At 45.7% G+C, this 23,493-nt stretch overlaps 1 protein-coding gene across 5 annotated transcripts in view; it reads left to right on the forward strand.

Moving 5' to 3' along the window:
- Positions 1 to 23,493, forward strand: part of EYA2 (EYA transcriptional coactivator and phosphatase 2) — a 263,020-nt gene that overhangs the window by 205,082 nt on the left and 34,445 nt on the right. For all 5 annotated transcript variants that reach the window (XM_070801824.1, XM_070801823.1, XM_070801822.1 and 2 more), the window contains one exon: positions 16,004 to 16,093. In XM_070801824.1, the coding sequence (XP_070657925.1) occupies positions 16,004 to 16,093 (90 nt within the window). The remainder of the gene's footprint in view (positions 1 to 16,003; positions 16,094 to 23,493) is intronic.

Consider the following 23,493-nt stretch of genomic DNA (forward strand, 5'->3'; position numbering starts at 1 on the left):
CATCTCATCTGGGTCATCTGGAACTTTCCCAGTTTTCACATTCAAGGTGGCAAGTCCCAGGAACCTCCTCAGTTAGGCACATCCAGATAGTCGGTCCCCCTAATCCACTTTCACAGCTCCATTTATCTATTTAATATTTTGCATTTAAATTTACATCCTAGGGAAATGCTTTTAAAGCTGCCAGACACCTCCAGCTGAAAGAACATTTTTCAAAGGATAAAAAAAAATCTTAAGAGGCTGAGTAGTTGCGTAAAACTTCAAAAGAAGAACCAGTTTAGACATCTTTGTTTGTTCTCTTCAATTTAACTATGATTTTATCATTTGTAGTCAGTTTGATTCTTTTGTGATTCAGTGATGACGGGCATTTATCCTTCTGGTTTTTTTGGTAAAGTTCTTGTGAATACAAATAGACCCATTTGCTGAGCTAAGAAGATCGTTTCTATTTTCTGTGTTCTCCTATGAAACTGCCAAAGAAGCCAAGTTTTTTTTTTGGTTTTTTTTTTTCAGCTTTACTGTTTAAACATGTGAATCAACCTTTTTTTTTTTTTTTCTTTACCACCATCATTTACTTGTCTTTCTCTTTCAAACAAGCTGATCTGTTTTCCAGGAGTTTCCAAGTAATTAAACCCAATTAAAACCATTAAATTCTTTCTTTTAATGACAACTTTATTATTAAAAGCTAACCACAAGGAGGAGATTTAACTGGCAAAGCCCTCCATTGTGTGTTAATCCGTCCCTAACCTCTGGCTGACACTTCCAAGAGATAAACCCCACAGAATAGCGAGGCTGGTTTAATGAATAGCTTTAATTAATACTTTTCTTCCTTGTGGCAGAGTAATTATTTGTTCAGCTTGTAAACAGCTACTTGGCAGTGTTTTTTTTAAGGCCCAGTTGGCTTGTATGGCGTGATGGCTCTGGTTGATTTTGTGTGTTTGTGCGTTTGGTTTTCTTTTTTCTTTAAAAGGGAGAGGGAGAGCACTGTGTTCCAGAATCGGTGCAAAAGCACGTTGACCCCAAGTTGGGGGCGTCAGGGTAATCTACACAAGAGAAAAGCCAGGCGAACACACGTGGCAGGCTGCCTGAATTTGTGAACTGTCTCCAAGGTAGGCAAGGCTGCCCTTTGCAGAAGTCTGCAAGCCCAGACAGGGTGCCCGCCAAGACACAAGCTTGGCCTGTGGCGGTCTGGGTGCTGGGATGAGAAGGAAAAGGCCAAGATCACAAAGCGCCAAACCAAGCTTCTTCTCCATGTCTCCCCTGATGGCCCCTTCAGGTGGCACCCGAGAAAGGGACGGCCCAGTGCAAGCGTTGGGTGTGGCCAGTGAGGCCCCGGAGAAGGTAACTCTGTGAATAAGGATGACAGACCCTCTGCGCTTGCTCCCAACTCAGTATCCACTAAAGAGCTTTACATACATCAGCTCGTTTACTCTCATCCTTTAGGAGTAGATGCTCTGGTTACCCACATGTGCAGGCCAGGAGATGGGCACAGCGACTTCTGGCAGTCACTGACCTCCTAGTAAGAAGGACAGAGCCCGAGTCTGCAGACTGGGGCCTGGCTGCAGTGGTGACGCCGAACAACTGGGCCACATGGCCTTTTGAAACGGGAGAACGGCACTTACACTCAGCTGGTTGGGAGATCGAAGAATTTTTTAACTTGTCACTTATTTAGAAAGCTAGTTTCATTGATAAGGTTGTCCACTCTAGAATTACAGAGTTAATTGACTAAGAGCCAAGCCTTTCATTAATTTTAAAGGAATTAGAGCAGCGGTTCCCCACTTGAGGGTACTTTGGCCTCCCGGGTGCTTGACTGGAGACATTTTTGGTTTTCACAACTGGATGAGGGGGATACTCCTGGCACCTAGTGGATAGAGGCCAGCGATGTTGCTGAACAGCCTACCATGGACAGTACAGCCCCAGCAAAGAATGATCTGGCTCCAAGGGTCAACAGTGCCGAGGCTGATTTATCAAGAGCTCCCTGATTTATCAAGAGCTCCAGTTTTTCACTCCAGAGGTATTCTGTAAACACACAAAAGCAGGTTCATGCACCCACCTATCGGTCTCCTAAAGAACTAGCCCAAACTTCTTCTTTTAAAGTAATTAAGAGTTCCCTGGTGGTCTAGTGGTTAGGATACAGCACTTTCACTGCCATGGCCTGAGTTCAGTGCCTGATTGAAGAACTGAGATCCTACAAGACAGGGGTCCCCCACCTCCAGCGTCTAATGCCTGACGATCTGAGGCGGAGCTGATGTCATAATAAGTGTAATGTGCTTGAATCATCCTGAAACCATCCCCCCACCACCCCAGTCCATGAAAAAATCGTCTTCCACAAAACGATCCCTGGTGCCCAAAAGGTTGGGGACCACTGCCACGAGACACGAAGTGTGACCCAAAAAAATAAGAATAAAGTAGTTGACTAAGGAAGTCTCTTAGTGAATTTGACTGTTAACCATGCCGCTAGCTTTCAGAAACACATCTAAGGAGCTGAGTTCTCACAGGAATATTAGCCGTGAGCTTGCTAATTAACAAGTAATTAGCAAGATCACATCCCGAACTCACAAACATCTACCTCTGCTGGTTATACACGTTTCCTTAAGAAAATGCCTTGTGAGGAGCTTGAAGTAGGGTTAACTAACTCCATCACCTAAGAAGCTTCAGGGTAAGAGAAGAGTTTGGAAATCTCCGGATGCCTCTTTAGACCTGCTTCCCGCTGGGAGCACTCAGAGATGCCTTTGGAGTGGGAAGTCCAGGAAGGCTTACACCTGGGGCTGGGTCCACTTAGACCGGAAGTGGTTTAACCTGTAGGATGTCGGCATAGGAGCATCTTGGAGGAAAGACCGTGGGCTCCCCCCTCTTCATGTTGAAGGACTGACTGGCGTTTCACCTGAGACCCCCGTGATGAGGGTGAAAGAGACTGCCCCTGGAAGCTGCCGTCCTTTGATCCCCGTGAGAACAAGATAACGTGCATACGGGAGTTGTGTTTTTCACTGTTTGGTTGGTTTTTTTCTGAAAATTACTTTTGGAAGCATTGCATTTGGTAACATTCACGGATCTAGAGAGGCCCTGAATTGGTTACCAGGATGGGCCTTCCCCCGGCTCATCTCTCTTTGACACATACAATGACATCCTAAAAAGTTATGGGCTGCTCATAAATCAGGGGTTGGGGCTGAAGGCTGGGGAGCCAAGAGAGGATTCAGAGTCCTTCAAGGCCAGCTCAAGAGATGTGACTTCCAATCTCAGCCAAAGCATCTGGTTCCTGAAGAGCCATTCCTGGCTTGGGGAGTGGGGAGCGGGGGACAGCTAAGAAGTGAGGGATTTACTGGGTAACTTTTTTTTTCCACATCACGTCTGGGAAATGAGAGGCACAAATGCTCAGGGGCAATGAAGGGAGATCCTTCCCCAGCACGTGGTCTCTCCTTTTATCTACTCTGAAGCCCAGCAGTTATTAAAAAGGAAAGCTAGCCTGAGACTGAGAAAAGGATCAGGCTGATTTTTGCATGGCAACCACCTGTCATTTCTCTTAACTTTGGAAGTGTAATTTAATTAAATGGGTCCCTTGTTCATTAATGGAGAAGGAAATGGCAACCCACTCCAGTATGCTTGCCTGGAAAATTCCATGGACTGAGGCGGCTGGTAGGCTACCAGGTAGCCAGGGTCCATGGGGTCGCAAAGAGTTGGACACGACTGAGCGACTTCACTTCACTTGTTCATTAAAAGTAGACCTCAACAGTTTTAAATCAGACATTTACCAAAAAAAAAAAAAAAAAATTCTGGTGGTAATATGACTGTAGCTTCTTTTTCTTAATAAAGCACTTGTTAATAGTTCCTGTGAAGACATACTCCGTGAGTAAAATGGATAAGATTTTGGTTTCTTCGGTAATCCTGTTACCGAAAGTGTGTGGGGTCCGGCTGCTTGCCAATCCAAAAACAGGCCACGTTGATGGAAAGGAAAGTTAGCTTTATTTCAGATACCGGCAGCTTAGAGGGAGGGTGGCGGACGTCTGTCCAAAGGCCAACTCCCCACCACCACCACTGGCAACCAATGGGCAAGAGCTTTTATAGAAGTCTTGGGGGCGGGGGGGCTACATGCAGAAACAGCACAGTCATCTCTGACAGTCATCTTCAGATGGGTCATCGGTGGTCTGACCAGTGTCATCTTGATTGTTTTAGGTCCAGTTAATCCTCAATTCCAGGGTCCATTTGTTTCCATTTCTTTGTGGCCAGTTTTCAGAATCGCGGTAGCTCATGTCCTGGGTACAGTCTGGTCATCATGTAGCTAACTTCTCCACCTGCTATTTTAGTATCTATAAGACAACTCACAGGATTTGGCTCAGCATACTATCTACAGCCCTTGAGAAAGAACTAAAGGTCCTTGACTATGCTTAACGACTACATTATTATTATTATTCAGGCTCCTTTGACTGTGTTCCTGTTTGCACACTTCCCACTTCTTGGACTCAACTTATTCTTTAAAGTTTTCCGCCGACCAAAGGAAGGCAGAGGCCTGATAGTGGGGGGAGGTGGGCAGAAGGCACAAGGACCAGAGGGATCTGCTCTGCTTCAGTCCTGGGTTTGAATCCCAGCTCTGTCGCTTTGAATCTCCTCCTCGCTTTGAATCTCATTTAATCTGTAAACTAGGGACAAGATATTTTGAGGAGGAAGTGTGCTAATATACAAAAGACTTACACACACTTAAATATTTATTTTTAAAAATACTTAACCGAGCATCTGCCTTGTACCCGGTCCAGGTTCGAGTTACATAGCAGTAGCTCTCAGAGAGCTTGTGTTCTGGTTGAGAGAGAAGCATCAGAAATCATAAGATCTTTCCAGATAATGGTAAATGCTGTTAAAAACTGAAACAGCGTAATGAGATGCCACATGAGTGGAGGGTCAGCACCCAGGTTACTTCAGGCGGGATGATCAGAGAAGGTCTTTCTGGTATTGAAAGTGGGAACTGAATGTTACAAAGGGGCCGGCCAGGAAAGCATCTGGGGAAAGGAAATTCCAGGCAGTGAGAACAGCCAGTGCAAAGGCCCTGAGGCAGTATCGAGTTGGCAAGCTCACAGAGCAGACCAGTGGGTTAGAGTGGAAAAGTGAAGGATGCTGGCATTATTCAGAGGGCCAGAGGATGCTGATGGGTTTTAAAAGAGGAGGGACAGTTCTGGTTTTTGTTTTAAAAAGACCGATCTTGCTGCTGTGTGGACAACAGCTTTGGAGGTGAGTGGAAGCTAGCTAGCCGTATATAGCCCAGTATACAAATGTGCTTGCTTTCAGCCTCCCTCACCGTCTCCCTCTCTCAGTGATGATCTAAAGGCCCCTTGGGAATAAAGTAAAAACATGAGTTACAGGCTAGGCTCAGATAATTAGAAACAGGTTTTTTTATAACAAGAGTGTCCAGCAATGAAATGGGAAAGTTACGTGGGATGTGTGACAATTTTTCATTACAAATGACTGTCCTGTGTCCCTGGCACCCTCTAATGTGTATTTCCCAACATCACCAAGCAGTTAATTCAGTTCTGACTCTGTCTTCCTGAAGACAGCGTCCGGGTTAATCCCACTCGCTAAGGGCTCAGTCCCACAAGACCGCCCCCACTTCATGCCAGTTGCACATCTACATTGTTACCTGTGCTTCTGACCAACTGGCTATAAATTAGAGGTTCCATGACCCCCTCCTTGGGTTCAACTAATGTGCTGGAGCTCACAGCACTGAAAGAAACACTTACATACAGGGACTAGTTTATGACAAAGGATATCATGAAGGATACGGATGAACAGCCATGTGGCGTACATAAGGAGGGTCCAGAAGGGTCCCCAGCACAGGAGCACCCACATGCAACTGGGGTGTGCCACCTTCCCAACACGTGGATACGTTCATCACCCCAGGGAAAGTTGCTCAGTCATGTCTGACTCTTTGTGACCCCATGGACTGTAGCCCGCCAGGCTCCTCTGTCGGTGGGATTCTCCAGGCAAGAATACTGGAGTGGGTTGCCATTTCCTTCTCCCAGTATTATATTAGTTTCAGGTATGAAACATAACAAGTCTGTATTTTTATAGATTTCATAGCATAAAAAGGTTTTATAGTATGGTTGACTGTGTTCTCTGTGCTGTCCATCACATCCCCGTGACTTACGTGTTTTACAGCTGGTAGCGTGTACCTCTCAATCCTCTTCAGCTGTTCTGCCCACCCCTCTCTCCTCAGGCAACCACTTGTTTGTTCTCTGTATCTATGAGTCTGTTTTCATTTTATGTTGGTTTGTTTTGGTGTTTTGATTCCACATACAAGTGAAAACAAACAGTATTTGTCTTTCTCAGTCCAGCTTATTTCACTGAGCAAAATATCCTCCAGCTCCATCCATGTTGTCAGAATGGCAAGATTTCCTTCTTTTTCACGGCCGGGTAACATTCCGTTGTATATACACACCATATCGTCTTTATCCACTCAACTGCTGATGGGCACTTAGGCTGCTTCCATATCTCGGCTATTAAAAATTCCAAGGGCTTTAGGAGTTCTGTGCCAGAAACAGGGACAAAACCCAAATATATATTTCGTACTATAAATCACAATATCAACCCTCCCCAAATGCCACTTCCCCCCACTTATGACAAGGAGGAGTGTTGCCCAAACTTGCAAACTGCTCTCTAGGGGGAGATGCCACCTTTGCTGAGAACCTCTGCCTTAAAACAGGCTTCTCTGGTGGCTCAGCAGTGAAGAATCCGCCTGCAATGCAGGAGCCATAGGAGACACGGGTTCGATCCCAGGGTCAGGAAGATCCTCTGGAGGAGGAAATAGCAACCCACTCCAGTATTCTTGCCTGAAAAGTCCCATAGACAAAGGAGCCTTGTGGGCTGCAGTCCATGGGGTCACGAAGAGTCAGACATGACTTAGTGACTAAACAACTGCCTTAAAACATGGTATATGAGATCACACACCCAAAAGAGCAGCATTTTGTCTTTTTTTTTTCATTGCATGCTGTGTGGTAGGCAGACAAATGGGCCCCCAAAAGGTGTTCAGGTCCCAGTCTCCAGAATCTGTGAATGTTACCTTGTATGGCCAAAGAGACTTAACAGGTGTGATTAATGTAATCACAGAGTCCTCAGAAGAGGGAGGCAGGAGGTGAGAGTCGATGGCAGGAACTGGCTGCGGCGAAGGAGCCGATGCCAAGGAATGCACTGGCCTCTGGAAGCTGAAAAAGACAAGGAAACTGATTCGCCTTTGAAAGCTCCCGAAGGAACACCTTGACTTAATTTTTTTATTTATGTTATTTATTTCTGGCCGCACTGGATCTTCGGTGCTGCACGGGCTTTTCTCTAATCGCAGAGAGCGGGGGCTACTCTTTGGTTGTGACGCATGGGTGTCATTGTTGCAGAGCACAGGCTCTAAGCTTCAGTAGCAGCAGCACAGGGGCTCAGCAGTTGTGGCACACAGGCTTAGTTGCTCCATGGTACGTGAAATCTTCCCGGACCAGGGATCGAACCCCTGTCCACTGCTTTGGCAGGCAGATTCCTATCCACTGGGCCACCAGGGAAGTCTGAAACACCTTGATTTTAGATTTCTAATGTCTAGAACTCTGTAAGAGGACAAACTTTTGTTGTTTCAAGCCACTGAATTTGTGGTGATCTGTTCCAGCATCCACAAGAAACTAACATACATGCTCATCTTTGTGTTTAACTTTCTGCGATGGTGAGTGGAACAGGTTTGCCATCTGCAGTTGTGAGGACAAGTTTCTTTCTGAACTGTGTTTGTTTAAAAAAAAAATGTGCAGGAAGGGTAGCTCAATTAAAGGAAAATCCTAAGTTAACACAGCTGCTCTGCAGTGTGTGAAACTTGTAAAGGTGTTACAAGAATGGCCGTGGTTTAGCAAATACCAGGTCAAACTACTGCACGGGAATTTCTAAGTGGGGAAAGCGTTCTGATGGAAGGTTGTGGACTCTGATGCCTTTTTGCTAATTTGCCTGTGCTAATAATATACCCAAGCACCAGGAGGAAATCATATCGCACTCATTATCCTACGGGAGCCCTAGAAAGGAGTCACTTGCTTATATTCATGTGAGGAAACTGAGACCCAGGGAGGGTGAACATCTGATCCAAGGTCATGTCCCTGGGGAATGGCAGTCCTGGGATTTGAAGCCAGGTCCTGCTGACTCCGCAGTTAACGTTCTCGGTCGCTTTGCTTCAGGAAGCTTCTTGCCTGTGGCCACTTTCACGCATACCTGGTGAATGGTGGAGGCGATCTGTGGTGCTCATTGGAGGAAAGCACTTGCTCCATTAGGCAATGCTTGTATAAAAAAGAGACTGTGGCCCTAAGACCAGAAAATAAAACAGGCCCTTCCGTGCACTTGCCTTCACAACACTTTAGGGTTGAGGGAGTAAGAGGTGCCATCAGTCTTCTGAAGTGCTGCCTGGAAAGGCTCAGTTATTCCTAAGATGTGCAGAAGCACTTGAACTTGCCTGTGGTCATTGCCACTCTGACTGAAATATACCTGTTTGGGTGCAGACACAGGGAAGCTGTGAGCAGAGTCAAGAATCTTTCAACTGCATGCAACAGAAACAGCACACATTAGTTTAAGACAAAATGGAAAATGTATTCGTGTAACCAGAATATCCAGAAGTAGATTTTAGAAACAGTGGGATCTGATCCCCCAATATTTTCGTATGAATTTGCATATGATGATGTACTTTGATGTTTCGTCATCTATTCTACTGCTGCTGCTAAGTCGCTTCAGTCGTGTCCGACTCTGTGCAACCCCACAGACGGCAGCCCACCAGGCTCCCCCGTCCCTGGGATTCACCAGGCAAGAACACTGGAGTGTCATCTATTCTAGAGATTGGTAAATTTTTCCCTGGTGGCATAATAAATATTTTAGGCTTTAGGCTAGGCTCTGCAGGAGCGATCAACGCTGCCATTATAGCCCGAAAGCAGCCACAAACGATGAGCAAAGAAGTGGGCGTGGCTGTGTTCCAGTAAAACTTTATAAAAATTGACAGCTGTAGTTTAGTAACCCCTAGATTCTCTTATCGGAGAAGGCAATGGCTACCCACTCCAGTACTCTTGCCTGGAAAATCCCATGGACAGAGGGGCCTGGTGGGCTGCAGTCCATGGGGTCGCTAGGAGTCGGACACGACTGAGTGACTTCACTTTATTTTTTCACTTTCATGCATTGGAGAAGGAAATGACAACCCACTCCAGTGTTCTTGCCTGGAGAATCCCAGGGACGGGGGAGCCTGATGGACTGCCGTCTATGGGGTCGCACAGAGTCGGACACGACTGAAGCGACTTAGCAGCAGCAGATTCTATTTCTTTCATTCTTTTTTTGTCTTTTTTAAGCTGGTCATTTTTAAAGTAAACATTCACTAAAAGGATGACGACCTGCTGCTGCTGCAGCCCACCAGGCTCCCCCGTCCCTAGGATTCTCCAGGCAAGAATACTGGAGTGGGTTGCCATTTCCTTGTCCAATGCATGAAAGTGAAAAGTCAAAGTGAAGTCGCTCAGTCGTGTCCAACTCAGCAACCTCATAGACTGCAGCCTACCAGGCTCCTCCGTCCATGGGATTTTCCAGACAAGAGTACTGGAGTGGGGTACCATTGCCTTCTCCCGGATGACAACCTACTCTTTGAAAAACTCGTTTAATCTTTGTATTAATAACAATTTTATGAGTTGATTAACCCCATTTTACAGATGAAAAACTGAGGCACACAGAGGTTAAGTAACTTGTACAAAGTCATCTAGTGGTAAGAGGTGGAACTAGCCTTGAACATAATAAGCAGTCTGGCTCAGAACCCACACTCTTAACCTACTACAAAACACTCAGTAATGACTGGCTATTATTATTATCCAGCCAGCTGTAAAAAAAAAAAAAAAACAACCACACTCTTATAAGTTAATTTCAAGATGAATTTGGGGGTGTGCCTTTCTTTTCTTCAAAGCGTTGTGATGCTGAATAGTGTGGCTCTCACCTCTTTAAATTATAAACGGAATTAAATGATGAATTAAACCATCTACTACAAAAGCGTTATGTGCTTAAAATAGAAAACTTGGAAAATTCAATAAAGGAAATTCTCTTTTGGACGAACAGAGCTGTGATTCATTACATACGACTTTTTGGTTCAAAACTTGGACTCCTTCAGAAATGAAAATGGTTTCCTCCTAATCCACAGGGATTGGGCAGAAGACCTCTTAGAATACGGCTTAAATCGGAGAGCTTAGATATTTGGGAGTGATGAAGGCACTTGACAGAAAACAATTGCCGTCATCTAAATTAACATCTAAATTAACCCCGAAGAATTTTTTTGCATTCAGATTTTGAAACCTCCAGGAATCCACATGCCATTTTCCTCCTTCAAGTTTGTTTGATATTCGATTAATTTCGCTTTAGGAAAAGACTTTCTGTTTTAAGGCTCTTACCCTCTCTGCCCGCATCCAGGAAATACAGCCATACGTCACAAGATAACTTACTGATCCACAAGGCAGATCTTTGAGGGGCCCATATGGTGAATACCCCCACCATCTTCCTCTAATTAAGAGAACCTCACCAAGAATGCGTGATAATTAGGTTACAGCTGCATCCAGACCCACAGCGTCTGCCTCGAGGGGGGTTGTTGTGCTTGGAGCGTCCTCATCAGCCTCCTAAATGAAAGCGTGCGAAGCCCACCTCGCCGTCATCAAAGCCGAACCCTGACAAATCTGTAGAACATGAGAGCACATTGAAAAAATCTGCAGTCTGATTTGTACCTTCGTGGGGAGAGAACCACCCACAGATTCTTGAGTCAAAGACGACATTCCATCCGCCCGACCCCAACGGCCCCCAGCGCAGTCCTTTCCACAGACAAGTTACAAATCGAAGCCTGTTTTGGAAAAACTCCCTTTTCTCAGTTCTCCATTCTGGTTTAAATTGATTGTTTCTTAAGCACAATCTGTTTCTTGCTGTTACTTAAGAAATTAACCACCGATTTTTTTTTTTTAATCCAAAGAGTATGTAATGATTAAGAAAATGGTTTTCATGTGAGATGGTATTTTCATAAAGCACATCTTTCGTAGGGTACCATCTGATTCGGGATATTCCTGCTGGGTTTACAGAAACACGAGGAAGCACACTGGGATGTTTTGACAATAACCAGCGCTTGCAGAGTGCCTGATATCCCAGACCCTGGGCTGGGGGTTACACGTGTGCTGTTTCATTTAGTCCTTTTATTAGTTGGAAAAACATGGTGCAAAGACTCCATATTTTAGGCTTTCTTTGGGAGGAGTGCTAGTTCAGGTGGGCTTCCTCCCTCTCCAAGCTACACGGGGTGAATTAAGCTAACAAACCAGGATGGTGTGTTTATAGAGCATGTCAGGGATGCATTCAGAGGGCAGCATGAGATGAAACCCCTGTCACCCTGTCCTCACATTAATTCATGCTCAGCCTCCACCAATTTTTGTTTCTTCATTTCTCAGTCTTTACAACCCTGAAAAAAACATTTTCTACTTGGATACAGTGGTCTGGCCCGGAGTAACACTGTGTGTCACTTAACTACAGGGACAGTTGCGCTTTTCTTGGGCTGTTCTAGACTTTTCCACCTCAGCAGAACTAGTTTTTATCAAGTATCTTGAAAAGAGGTTCCCACTACACAGTTTAAAATCATCTAATAGACAGCATGCAAGCAGATTTTAGAAAAAAACTGAAATAAGAGAATGCTTAGGGAGTAGTTAGGTATTCTAAAAGTTCTCCTCAGAAACCTTTGGGTGTCTTGAAGTTTTTGTTTCAGTTTTTAATAATCCCAGAAATGTTTGAATCTCTTCTCTTTAAAAAAAAGAAATTGAGAATATTCTAGATAAGGCTAAAGTTCACTTTGATCATCACTTCTAATTCCTCTCTCCCCTCCACTCTGCTTTCCAAAGGTAATTACTGTTCTGATTATGGATATATAGCTTTGCAGATATTTACAGATATATAAGGGCCCATGGAAAATATGTAGTAACATTTTATATGTCTCCAATAAATGGTAATAACATGCAGTATATAACTCTCTGATATGTACTTTCAGTCAATATTTTTTTGATGTGTCCATGTTAACAACTGGAGATCTGGTTCATTTGTTTCCATTGAATTTAGTTTCCCATTGCACGAATATTCTACATTTTATTTCTCTAATCTCTTTAGTGGACAGCTAAATAGTTTTCAGTCATTTGCAGTTTACAAACAACTCTGTAATGAGCATCTTTTTACACATCCCTTGTTCACATATATGGATTTTTCTCTAGGGTAGTATTTACTCTGGTCTTCCCTGGGGGCTCGGACGGTAAAGAACCCGCCTGCAATAAGGGAGACCTGGGTTCGATCCCTGGGTTGGGAAGATCCCCTGGAGAAGGAAATGGCAACTGCCCATACTCCAGAACTCTTGCCTGGAAAACCCCCATGGACAGAGGAACCTGGCGGGCTGGAGTCCATGGGGTCACAAAGAGTCGGACACGACTGAGTGACTAAGCGCGCAGTGTACACTGGAGGGTAACGTTGCTTGCCGAGGTTTCCCTTTCTGGCGGCACTGGGCCTTCACTGCTGCACGGGCTCTCTCCAGTTGCGGCGCTCGGGCTTCTCACTGCGGTGGCGTCTCTCGTTGTCGAGCTTGGGCTCTGGTGCCCGCGGGCTCAGTGGCTGTCACGCACAGGCTTAGCTGCCCCATAGCATAGGGAGTCTTCCTGGACCAGGGATCAGACCCGTGTCCTCTGCTTTGCCAGCTGGATTCTTAACCACTGGACTACCAGGAAAGCCCCTCCTTTTGTTATTAGTTTTCTTTGAATCCAAGAAATATATGCGTAGAGTTTAAAACTCATGTCTTCTCCAAAGGAAGGGATTATGAAACGCAGCGAGCAGTCCCCAGTGATTTCCCCCCAACCCCACCCTGTTTTTTCACCCAGAGGCAACAACTCTCAACTCTTCTTGATTCTTTGGGTATTTACCTTCAAATTTCGAAGTAACCTGCTTCTTTACCCACTGCATGATTTTTTTCTGTTTTCGGCAGGATCTCTGGCTTCCCAAACTACAATGTAAGGCTTTAGCTCTCTCTTCTCACCCACCCTTGCCTCTCACACACATGTAGACTTTGTTTCCACAGCCCCCCAATATCAGTAAGTCATCATTTCAGCTTTATTGATGTAGAGGATTCGGCTTCTTATAACCATGCAAACACTTGTCACAGGTAAGCCATTTTTGTCTACAGTAATTGCTTTTCCTGTTTTGTGTGCTGGCCTGAGAGTTGACATTTTTCTGAATAAATCCTTTCAGTGGATGAATCTAGATGGCTGCTGCTTCTTGCTTCCCACTTAGCACATGGAGGGCTGGGCATAGGTGGTTAGGCGTACAAACAGCCTCAGTAGGAAAGAATGTGTGCACTCCTGCGGAGGTGAAATGGTTTGGTTTCGAGCAGTATGTGGAAACACCCCCCAAACCTTTCCCCAGGTCACACAGTGATTCCTTACTTGGCTCCATGGAGTTTGTTTTCCCCATTTCCTCTTCGTTTTTCATGGACCACTCTACCCTGCGACTTCCAGCCAGGGCCTGGCGTGCTAAGCTTTGGCTATGGAAGCCCTAATGAGGTGTTTCACCTAATGGCTGTGTTCCTGGGCTTGATTCTTCACAGTTGTGTGTGTGAAGCTGAGATCACCAGCTGCGATTTTCTATTTTTTTAGGGGTCAAGACGGGTTTATGTCATTCATTATTTGTTTTTATAATAGAGGTAATACAGCCTCCTGGTGAAAAATTCAACTGGGAAAAGAGGTGTATGGAGGTCAAGGCCACCTTTCCTCCTCTCCCAATCCTGGCCGCTCCGAGGCCTCCTCTGAAGCCGAGCTGCCCTGAACCAGATTACTGGCTTCAGATCCCGGCACTCGCTAGCTGTGGCACCTTGAGCAGGGTGCTCTGTGAGCCTCAGTGTTCTCACCTCTGAAATGGGAAGATATTAAGTGCTCACCTCAGAGGGCATTGTGGGGATTAAATGAGTCAATAAATACTTAGAGAGTGGCACAGAGAAAGCACCTAACAGATATTAACGAGGACTGTTACTAAGTGTTGTCTCTCCTTATAGATCAGTGGTCCTTAACCTTGACTGCACATTGAAATCAGGTGGGGAGCTTAAACTTTTCTCGTGCCTGGATCCCACCCGCAGCCATTGTGACTTTATTGATTTTTAAATGCTCCTCACGCCAACAAAGTGTGCGGCCAGGGCTGAGAACCATTATGACTATATTTCCCACGTGTATGCTCTATATTTTCCACGTGTATCAGTTGGAATCGGTGAGGTTATGCTGCAGCAACAGACATGCCCCGAATCTCACCTGCTTCTTATTTATGGTACATGCCCGTTGTGGTCTGTTGTAGCTCTGACACTCATCAGCTTTATTCTGGAACCCAAGCTGACGAGTCACTTGTAGCTGGAACATTTAGCCTTGTGAAGTGGGAAGAGAGCATGGCAAACCATATACTAGCTCTTAAAGCTTCCAACCAGAAGTGGAAAAAAAAAAGGAGGGGGGAGAGTTAGTCGCTCAGTTGTGTCTGACTCTTTGAAATCCCATGGACTGGGATCCCACAAGGCTCCTCTGTCCATGGAATTCTCCAGGCAAGAATACTGGAGTGGTTATCCATTCCCTTCTCTAGGGGATCTTCCTGACCCAGGGATCGAACTTGGGTCTCCTGCACTGCAGGCAGATTCTTTACCGTCCCAGCCACCGGAGAAGGCCCTTCCAACCAGAAGTGAAACATATCTTCTGCTGACATTTCGTTGGCCAAAGCAAGTCACGTGGTCACCGTTGAGTTCCACAGGGAACCTCTAAATCAGGGGTCAGCAGCCTTTGTCTTCAGGGGGCCAGATAGTCAGCACTTTAGGATCGGGAAGGATCTGTCACAACTACTCACCTCAGCCTTCAAAGCCCAAAAGCAACCATATACAACACACTCCAAAAATGTAAAAATCGCTCAACTTGTGAGCCATTCAGAACAGACAGCAGGCCAGATCTGACCTGCGGGCTGTAGTTTGCCAGCGCCTGGTGTGTATCCTCTCCCTACAGGGAGAAGCTTTTCAGGAAGGGACCCCAAATGTGGATGAAGAGTAATGCAGTCTACACATTATGTGTGTAGGAACGAGAGGGTGAGAGAATGGACCCTTTTATTGTTCACTGTGTTTTACACAGTAATTGCATGAGTGCTAAGTTGCTTCAGTCGTGTCTGACTGTTTGTGACCCTAAGGACCGTAGACCGCCAGGCTCCTCTGTCCATGGGATTCTCCAGGCAAGAATACTGGGGTGGTTTGCCATGCCTGCCTCCAGGGAATCTTCCCAACCTAGGGACCCAACCAGCGTCTCTTATGTCTCCTGCATTGGCAGGCGGCTTCTTTACCACCTGGGATGCCCTTTACACAGTGTACTGTGATACAATTTGCTCTTGTTCCTTAATACTGTGTTTCTGGATGATTCTTTCATGTCAGGAGTTCTAGCATGACTCCCTTTTTTAATGGCTGCCTAGTTTTCCCTGGTATGGATGTACTACATTGGGTTTTGTTTGTGTTTTTATAGTTAATCCTCTCTTGTTAGATAACAGTGGGTTTTTTTAAACATCTGGAGCAGGAAGGCAGCGTCATAGACTGATCAGTATAGAGAACCAAGATCCCAAGTCTGCCAGTAGTTTATACATGGTTTATACTGCTCTCCCTGAAATGTCTTGTTTTCCAAGAGGTTCTCTTTTCCTCCAGCCATTTGTGGTTCTTGCAACACTGAACACACGTGCCATTCCAGAGGCATTTGGGGGGCAGATTTAAACACTGATGAGGATAAATAGAAATGATGAAAAGGTAGACGTGAAATCCCAGAAGCTGTGCAACATTATCACCCTGAGCCCACCTGGACACACATTTTAGGCCGTGTGGGAGCCACAGAGATGAAGACAGACCACAAGCACCGTTCACAGGTGGGACCGGAGGAGGGCAGGCTGAGATGGCACCAACTCCACTTGCACACTCTTCTCCTCTTCTTCCTAACAGGACACCACGGCGTCCGTGCGCATCGGCCTCATGATGGAGGAAATGATCTTCAACCTCGCAGACACACATCTGTTCTTCAATGACCTGGAGGTTTGGAATTGTTTGATTACTTGTTTCATTCCATAGTTGCTTTATTTAATCACCTGCATCTAGTTTGGGGGCGGAGACACTGCCTTTTCGTTTTCCCTTTTTTCTTTTTCATTTGGAGGCTAGAAACTTTTGCTTGCAACCCCCAAGAAGGCATAGGACTGTGGCCAGCCACAGCTTATTGGAAACACACTCGACCGGATTCCCTCTGCGGTTAATGGGCTTTTCTCTCTGCTCTAGCGGTGATGTCCACTGGCAGTTTTACTAATCCAATCAAAGCTGTGTAGTTTCTTCCTCCTGAAATTTACTATTTAATAAAGTTTATTAAGGCAAATTAGTATGGATCCTCCTGGGTCAGGAATAATTAGCAGCGGGCCAGGATGGAAGCTTTTAAAAACAATTTACATTCCCCTGAAAACATGTTTTACAAAGAGAAAGGGGAGGGGGAGCATGCTGATTTAAAGTATCAGCTCCTGTGCCCTTAAGCAAGGAGCAAGGGAGATGGGAGAAGGGGGAGAGCAGCTTCAGGAATAAATTTAATTCATTTGTTTATACACTGCCTGTGTCCGAAAGATTGGGGAAAAATCTCAAATAGAAAACATATTTAAGATAGATCTACTAAAGCAAACACAAAGGAACAGAAAGCCACGTAATGAATAAGGCTGAAGCACTGTACAAAAATAAAAATCTGGCTTGGGTTAATGACAGCAATTCAGAGTCTGTCTGTGAGCTTCCTGGTAGCAAAAGCAAGAAAGGAAATAAAATGCACTACCTTCCCCTAATGAAAAAGCAAACGGCTTTCTCCAAGGTAAGGAAAGGTTGTCTGATAAGAGAATTAACATAGGAATCTTCTAGATTTGTAAATTATATTCTCATTATTGGCTTAACAGATAGAAAAATAAAGGCAACCTAAAATATAACTGCTTATGAAAGAACAATTCTATTTATCCTGGTAGGAATATTTTTTCCTAGAATCTGAAAAATCCCTGGGGACTCCACTGCGAAATAGAAACATCAAGGCTATAAATTTCAAATCTGTCCTGGCCAGCCTGGAGCATTGCCAGTATTTATCATCAGGAAAGGATACAGGGTTTCCTTTCTGTTCTGCTGTCCTAGAGTTCCAGAGGGAAAATGCTTGGTGAAATGATGGGTCTTGTGTTCTGTCCAGTCTCGACAAGCCATTTGGGCCTCAGTCCTCACGTCTGTGAAATGGGATTGATGCCCTCTGTCCAGCCTCTTTTTTAAGAGAGGATTGAGATAGAAACTTGCTGAGGAAGAAAGAGAGCTTTGGAGTAGTGGAAAATGCCAGTAGCATCAAAGCCCAAAACTATCTCTTTCACCAAAAGCAACATGCAAGCTCTCTTTACTAACGCCTCTCATATCTTGGAGGGGGAAAAAAGAGAGAGAAAGAGCTTAAATCTTTAAATTGAAAAAAAACAAAAAACATGTCAATTGAATTTGGCAAGTATTATGGAGCCTAATGTAGTAAAGACTCCACTGATCACACATAGCAAAACCCAAGTCGCTTTAGCAAAAAATGAAAACTATTGGCCCTTGTAGTTGAAAAGTCCAGGGTAGATTTAGTTTTTCCCTATATCCTGCTTAGAATATTACTTATATGAGAGCAGAGACCATGTCTGTCTGATTTACCTTAAATCCCTGGAGACCAGGCAATAAACAGCCAAACAAATATGTAAACAAGAATGCTTGTGAGAGTGAAAAAGATGTGAAGAAAATAAAACAAATCAGGTGTGATAGTGAGGGAACAGGTTGGAGTAACAGCATTCTCGTTCTCGAGGGAGTCAGGGAAGGTGTCTCAAGGACATGGCATTTGAGCCAAGGCCTGAATGATGGCAGGGGTCAGCCAGGTAGAGATGAAAGGAGATGGGGTCAGCAGGTGCAAAGGCCCTGAGGTTAGAACTAGTGTGATGTCTTCTAGGTTCTGCGAGAAGGCCACGTGACTGCAGTGAGTGAGTGAGAGCAGAGAGAGATGAGTCTAGAGAGGTAGGCGTGAGCCAGACACAAGCCATAAACATCAGGGTTTATTCTGAGTGCTGTGGACAGCCATGGGGTGGGGGAGCATGAAACAGGAAGAGCCACCTGACCTGGCTTATGTGTCACAATGACCACTCTGGCTGCTGCATGGAGAACAGGCAATAGGAGGGGGAGGGGAGAGACTGGGGGACTAACATAGAGGTACCTCCAAGCAAAAGAAGAAAAACGGGTTGGATTGAGATGGGAAGAAGATGTGCACTTAGGGATGGTGGAAAGCTAAGAGGCCTTGCTCACAGGTTGGACAAGGGGGATGAGGGAGAGTGAGGAGGCAAGAGAGACTCCTGGGCTCAGCCTGACCTGGGTGATGGTGCTGTTCTCTCTGTGATGGGCAACACAGGGGAGGTGAAGAATCCATCCCTCTGTCGAGTGCACCTGGGGTCTGAGATGTCTGGGACACTCCAGCGATGACACCAAGTGTGTGTTAGTCGCTCAGTCGTGTCCCACTCTTTGTGACCCCCATGGACTGTAGCCCGCCAGGGTCCTCTGTCCATGGGGATTCTCCAGGCAAGAACACTGGAGTGGGTAGCCATTCCCTTTGCCAGGGGATCTTCCCAACCCAGAGATCGAACCTGGTCTCCCACACTGCAGGCAGATTCTTTACCATCTGAGCCACCAGGGAAGCCCGATGATACCAAACTGTGAGGCAAATACATAAGCGTTTGAAGCTTTTATGCAATAGAAAGGCAGATACACAGTAGGGGCTTTGTCCACCTTGGTTGAAACTGAGACTCAGAGCCAGGTATTTTGAGGGGACCGTTGTATGTGAGTTCAAGCCCATATCTTCAGACCCTTGCTCCCTCTGCTATTCCTCACTGGCCCCAAAGTCAAAGTCGCACCTCTTAGAAAACCATCTTAATTACCAGCTGGAGCTACTCAGGGAAGACAGTTTGTTTTTATTCTCTACACTTTTTTTTTTTTTTTTTTCCAAAATGTCCCCAATGCCAGAAGCCCCAAGGGCACCTCGGCAGAATTGAAACCACGCTCCTCGATGGAGAAGTTAAGACTCACACAAGTGAAAACATACTGCTTGCTGGTGCCGGGGAGCCCCTGTCAAAATCTGAAGAGCAGCCTCGTGGAGCTCTGCAGGGAGGCTGTTCCGGGCTGGGCAGAGGCGAGCTGTCTACGGAGCCCAGTGCAAGGCCTGACTCCTGGGCCGATGGTTAGATGATGGCATTTAAGGATCAAAGTCTGATCCCTTTTTCTGAGCCTGCAGTGCTGTCTGTAAATTAGGTGGTCGGCTTCCACAAGCAGCAGTGATTTATGGAGAATTTAGCGTTCGCCAGGCCCTACTCTTAAGTGCTGTGAATTCAGTGGCCAAAAAAAAAAAAAAAAAGCACAGCAAGATCCCCCACCTTGGACGCACTGACCTTCCAGTTGGGGAAACAGACCATAAATAACTGCATATAAAATGTCAGATGAAATGCTCCAAAGAGAGCCTAGCAAAGTCAAAGGAGATGGACCCAGGGGGTATTTTACTTGGTATAACCAGATAAGACTTCTCTGACATTGGAGCAGAGACCTGAAGGAGGTGAAAGAGAGAATCATGTGGGTATCTAAGCAAAGAGTGTGCCAGACAGAGAAAACAGCAGTGCAAAGGCCCTGGGGCATGGGCAAAGTTGGCAAGTTCCAGGAGCAGGGAGGAGAGGCCAGAGCAGGAGAGATTTGGGGGAGGGGAAGACAGATCATATGGCCCATGGTAAAGTTCCAGATAACATTCTGAGAGTGACCAGAAGCCACTGGACGATTTTGAGCGGGGGAGCAAAATGACCTGACTCGTGGTTCAGAGGCGCCCCCTGGCTGCTGGGTGGAGAAGACCAAAGAGGGAAATGGTGGAAGCAAGTGTTTTGCATTAAATCTGATTCTGGGCCTCAAGGGTGAAAGGGCTCCTGGGGCGGGGGAGGGGAGGGTGGAATCCACGGAGGAAGAACTGGTCAGAGACAAAGTAGGTGCCAAGTTCAGCTTTCCCTCTGGACATTTGGGATGCGCATCCTGAGTTCAGGGCAAGCACCTGCTCATCAGCTCAGTCTGCCTTTGATTCCTGGCCCCACCATCTCCTGGGCTGTGTGACCTGAGTGAGTCACTGCATCTCTCTGAATCTCAGTTTTCTCATCTGTTAAAGGGGTAGCTGAAAAGTCCCTACCTTCCAGGGTTATCGTGATGATGGGAGATGTATGGAAGCAGTCAGCACAGAGCCTGCTCCCGTGTACATGTCCAGCAGATGGGGCTCCCCACCAGTGGCCACATGTGCCACTGGGACGACACGAGAATGGGGTAACTTGGTACAGGGGCAAACTGATTAATAATTGTTAGATGCATTGTGTGATGAGCTAGAAAATACAACTAGCTTACCCAATCCCTGATTTTACCATAATTCGGTAACAATACTTATAATACAGAGATATGGCAAAGAAAAGACAGTGGTGGCTGACCTGGACCTCCGTTGACAGCCAGTTGCTGGAATCTGGAAAAAAAGTCTTGACAATTACCTGGCCAGTTTGCCTTTGTGTGAGAACTGCTTCTTTTGAAGGAAAATCCAGGGCAGAGGACCCTCACCTGAAATGCCAGCGGGGCTGCGGGGCGAGGGTGGAGGCTCGATTGAATTCACACGCAGACAGCTCCGGAGCGGTCGAGCCTCCGGGGCTCACTGAACTGCGCGTGCGCTCCCGCCACGCTGGGGCCGGACCCAGTCCTGCGTCCCAGTGACTGCAGGCGCTGGGGGGCAAGCCCTCTGGGCTTTGATTTCAGGGCTCAGTGCACCGCAGGGGTGGCGATGCCGATCACCCGCGTGGCCCCGAGGTGAGTGGGGCAGGGCAGATTCAGGCAAGAGACAGCCGGCCCTCGCTTTTCCCACCTTCCCTGCTCTCAGGTGTCAAGTGGAGGAGAGTGAGTGTCGAAATGGGAGGAAAGAGTGGGTTATCACACGAAAGGGAAGAATTTTTGACTTCTAGCAGGCGGAGCCAGAGAGGCCACATAACCCAGTACTAAGGACGGCCTTGTGCAATGAGGAACCATTCCACCCAAAATGCCAGGGGCACCCCGTTGAGAAATGCTATGCGGAGCCCTTGTATTTGCATATCACCTAGTCAACTCTACCGTATTTACGAATTACCTAGCATTCAGCACGACCCAGGCTTCATGTAACTTACTTGAAAAAAAATATTTTTTGTTGTTAAACTTACTTTTTTTTCTTACTAATTTTTTGGGGGAGGGTGGGTATGACTAGCACATTATGCCAGTGATATCATTGGTGATATTGCTTAGAATGAAACTAAGGTTTTATTTATTGTTTGTTTGTTTTATTGAAGTATAGTTGATTTGCAATGTTGTGTTAGTTTCTGGTGTACAGCAAAGTGATCCAGTTATATACATATATTATTTCATATTCTTTTCTAAGTGCTTTGTTACAGGATATTGAATATAGTTCCCTGTGCTAAATATAAATCCTTATTGTTTATTTTATATATAGTGTTGTATATCTGGTCATCCCAAACTCCCTTTCCGCTTTGGTGACCATAAGTTTGTTTCTTTGTCTGTTTCTGTTTTGTAAATAAGTTCATTTGTGTCATAGTTTAGATTCCACATGTAAGTGATATCATATGTTGTCTTTCTCTGACTTCACTATATGATAATCTCTAGGTCCACTCGTGTTACTGCAGATGACGTTAGTAAATTCTTTTTCGTGGCTGAGTAATATTCCATTGTGTGTATGTACCTCATCTTCTTTATCCATTCCTCTGTTGATGAACACTGGGTTGCTTCCGTGTCTTGGCTATTGTAAATAGTGCTGCAATGAACATGGGGTGTATGTGTCTTTTTGAATTAGGAGTTTTTTCCCAACACCTGCCTAGGAGTGGAATTGCTGGATCATATGGTAACTCAATTGTTCGTTTTTTAAAGGACCTGCATCTGGTTCTTCATAGTGGCTACACCAATTTGTGTTCTCACCACCAGTGTAGGAGGTTTTCTCCAAACCCTCTCCTGCATTTGTTATTTGTGGACTTTTTAATGGCAGCCTACTCCAGTACTCTTGCCTGGAAAATCCCATGGGCAGAAGAGCCTGGTGGGCTGCAGTCCATGGGGTCGCTAAGAGTCGGACACGACTGAGCGACTTCACTTTCACTTTTCACTTTCATGCATTGGAGAAGGAAATGGCAATCCACTCCAGTGTTCTTGCCTGGAGAATCCCAGGGACGGGGGAGCCTGGTGGGCTGCCGTCTGTGGGGTCGCACAGAGTCGGACACGACTGAAGTGACTTAGCCGTAGCCGTAACGATGGCCATTCTGACTGGTGTAAAGTGATACCTCCTTACAGTTGAGATTTGCATTTCTCTGGTAATTAGAAGCCAATTTTTTAAACATTTAAACAGGAGAGTTGACTGAAAGAGGTGTGATAAGGGTGCACCACAAGTCGTCGTAGTGAATACTGTTTGAGAAATTGTTTCAGTGACATCAGTTCTGTTTCAGTAATTTAAATCTCTCTGTGATAGAAAACGTGTCTCTTATGGAAGGTCACAGTCAAAACACTTGAAAGCCAGTATTCTAGAGCAGGGCTGTCCAGTAGAATTTTCTGAGCAGTCAGTGTTCTGTTCTGCGCTGTCCAGCACAGTAGCCACTGGCTACCTGAGGTTGCTGAGCACTTGAAATGTGGCTAGTGTGACTGAGGCCCTGGATTTTTCATTGTATTTAAGTAATTTTAATGTAATAAGCCACGTGTAGCTGATGGTCATATCGGACAGGACAGAACATTTACCTCATTGTACTCATTGTTAGGCTTCCATGGTGGCTCAGTGGTTAAGAATCTGCCTGCCAAGCAGGAGATGAAGGTTTGATCCCGGGGAAGGGAAGAGCCCCTGGAGTAGGAAATGGCAACCCACTCTAGTAGTCTTGCCTGGAAAATCCTATGAACAGAGGGGCCTATCGGGCTATAGTCCACGGGGTTGCAAAGAGTTAGGCGCGACTTAGTGACTTAAATAACAACTCATCGTAGGAAGTTCTATGAGACAGTGCAGCTCTGGAGCCCTAAATTTGTAAGACATGACCTACATTTTCAGTTAGGATGCAGTTTCTGAGCACTTACCAGGTACCAGGCACTGTTCTAAGTAGTTTATAGGTATTAACTTGTTTAATCCTGGTTATTATTATCCCCACTGTCTCAGTCTGCCCTAGTTGCCATAACAAAACACCACAGACTATATGGCTTACACAACAGAAATAAATTAGGGACTTCCCTGGTGGCTCAGATGGTAAAGAATTTGCCTGCAATGCAGGAGACCCAAGTTCACTCCCTGGGTCAGGAAGATCCCCTGGAGAAGGGAATGGCAACCCACTCCAGTGTTCTTGCCTGGAGAA

The sequence above is a fragment of the Bos indicus genome, chromosome 13, assembly GCF_029378745.1.
Source record: "Bos indicus isolate NIAB-ARS_2022 breed Sahiwal x Tharparkar chromosome 13, NIAB-ARS_B.indTharparkar_mat_pri_1.0, whole genome shotgun sequence".
Lineage (NCBI taxonomy): Eukaryota > Metazoa > Chordata > Mammalia > Artiodactyla > Bovidae > Bos > Bos indicus.